Source organism: Aphanomyces astaci, assembly GCF_000520075.1.
Source record: "Aphanomyces astaci strain APO3 unplaced genomic scaffold supercont1.362, whole genome shotgun sequence".
Taxonomy (NCBI): domain Eukaryota; phylum Oomycota; class Saprolegniomycetes; order Saprolegniales; family Verrucalvaceae; genus Aphanomyces; species Aphanomyces astaci.
Genome location: NW_009798625.1, coordinates 7,957 through 9,685, shown reverse-complemented (window position 1 = coordinate 9,685; position 1,729 = coordinate 7,957). Strand labels below are relative to the sequence as shown.

The 1,729-nt window shown below is 53.4% G+C and overlaps 1 protein-coding gene across 1 annotated transcript; it reads right to left on the bottom strand.

The window, feature by feature from the left end:
• Positions 1–222: 222 nt before the first annotated feature.
• On the bottom strand, positions 223–1,306 carry H257_19126 (hypothetical protein; the record flags this gene model as incomplete). The annotated part of the gene is made up of 2 exons (XM_009848274.1): positions 223–931; positions 963–1,306. 2 exons carry the CDS (start codon positions 1,304–1,306, stop codon positions 223–225), a joined length of 1,053 nt encoding a protein of 350 aa, XP_009846576.1.
• Positions 1,307–1,729: the final 423 nt, after the last annotated feature.

The following is a 1,729-nucleotide window of genomic DNA, read 5'->3' as shown; positions in this document are numbered from 1 at the left end:
TGAGGGTGTCTCATATCGCACAAAAATCGGATCTGATAATTGTCAGTGCCGTGATCTGAGGAAATCGCAGTTTCGAAACAAGTGAATTTCTTTTGTCTCCTATAACTGTACCATACAGTACATTAGCTTTCTTTATGCTATTAACAGAGGTTTAACATCCAAAACGTAGCGCATAGTCGGGGGGGCTCGTGACTTTCTGGGGATGGAACTCAAAGAAACTACTCATTGTTCATTGTTGGCGGGTATGAAGGCTGCAACTTTGTCGCAAGTTGGGTACGTGTAGGCCGCAGCGACAGATGCGACGCCCGTGGGCTCAAAGAGGGACACGATGACGGCTGCGGTACGTACGTAGTCTTCGGTGGTGAAGTTGGCATCCTGGGAATGATAGATGGTCAGTGTTCCAACGCTGAATCCGTTGGTTTTCGCGTAGAGATCTAGGGCCTTTTTGAGCCACGGCCTGGATGAGATGGCATTCAACCACGCCTTCGACAACTGGGCGACCCTGGACGCGTCCGCCGCGCCTTTGACCGCACTGCCGGCAAACCCTGTGACGATGTTGAATGCAAGTATCCCCACCGAAACGAGTTGGTCTTTGATAACAATGCCGCAATGGACGGACGTTTTCGCGGCGCCCATGCCGCATTGCACCCACGAAGGAGGAGGTCGACCCCAGCACACCGGGCCGACACCCGTGTAGTTGGGCTTACACTTGGGGTAGCACAGGCCTGCATCGTATTCTTCGTTGGCAGCGCACGTGGGCAGCTTAGGGGTTCCAATCGTGATTTTCTTGGCACACGACAAGTCCACCCGGCCGCCCAAGCCAAGGGCTTCGCAGTCGGGGATGTCTGGTCGACAGAGGCAACAACCAAACGAAGTGTAGCCCGGAATCACACTTGGGGTACACAACCCACCCCCAGTTTTCGCACTTGTCCTGCCCATGGTCCTTTTGGCAGCGTTGGTACATGCCGCTGTTGTCCAGCCAGTCGCCAAACTTCCACGGGTACCCAACCCCCCGGCCGTATTCACTGTAGCGACAAAACAGTCCTTGGTCCGCGAACCCAGCGGGGCAGATCGAGTGGCAGTCGAGGCCTACGCGGGTCGTGCCCACTGGACACTTGTTGTAGCACAGTAGACCCAGGCGCTCTTCTCCGGCGGGGCATGTTAGTGGCACGCCGCCAACACCGCGCGTGTGCGTTGACTTCCAGCAAAAATATGACCCCGTTTGGAGCTGGCGGTCGTCGGTTTGGTTTACGGTCGCACCGGCCATGGCGGCAAACACGGTGAGGACAGCAAGAATGTAGGCCATCAGGTCAAGGCGAGGTAAATTGTAGAGTGACGTCTTCAGTTGGACGACGCGCGCTTCCAGTTTCGGCGCGTAACACGCCAGTAAACGTCATAAGGATATTCCGGGACTTATCGTATCTGAAAGGGGTGTCCCAGTTTTAGGCCTTGGTCGAGGAGTCTTGCCGAGGCAAACTGGCTCGAAACAGACTCTTTGGTTTTCATCGCGTTCGCATTCCACAGCACATGCTCACAATCGCCCGTAAGTAAAAAAACCGTTTTAAGATATCTTAACCAATTTAGGATATCTTTGTACTGCCCAATCACACCTCGTTATTTGTTGGAGTCAAATCCTCTTCATATGATGCTAACCCTCCCGTCACGTCAATGAAATGCCAATTCACAGCGTAGAAGCCGTTGATAGTAGTAGTCTTGAATGACTACTATC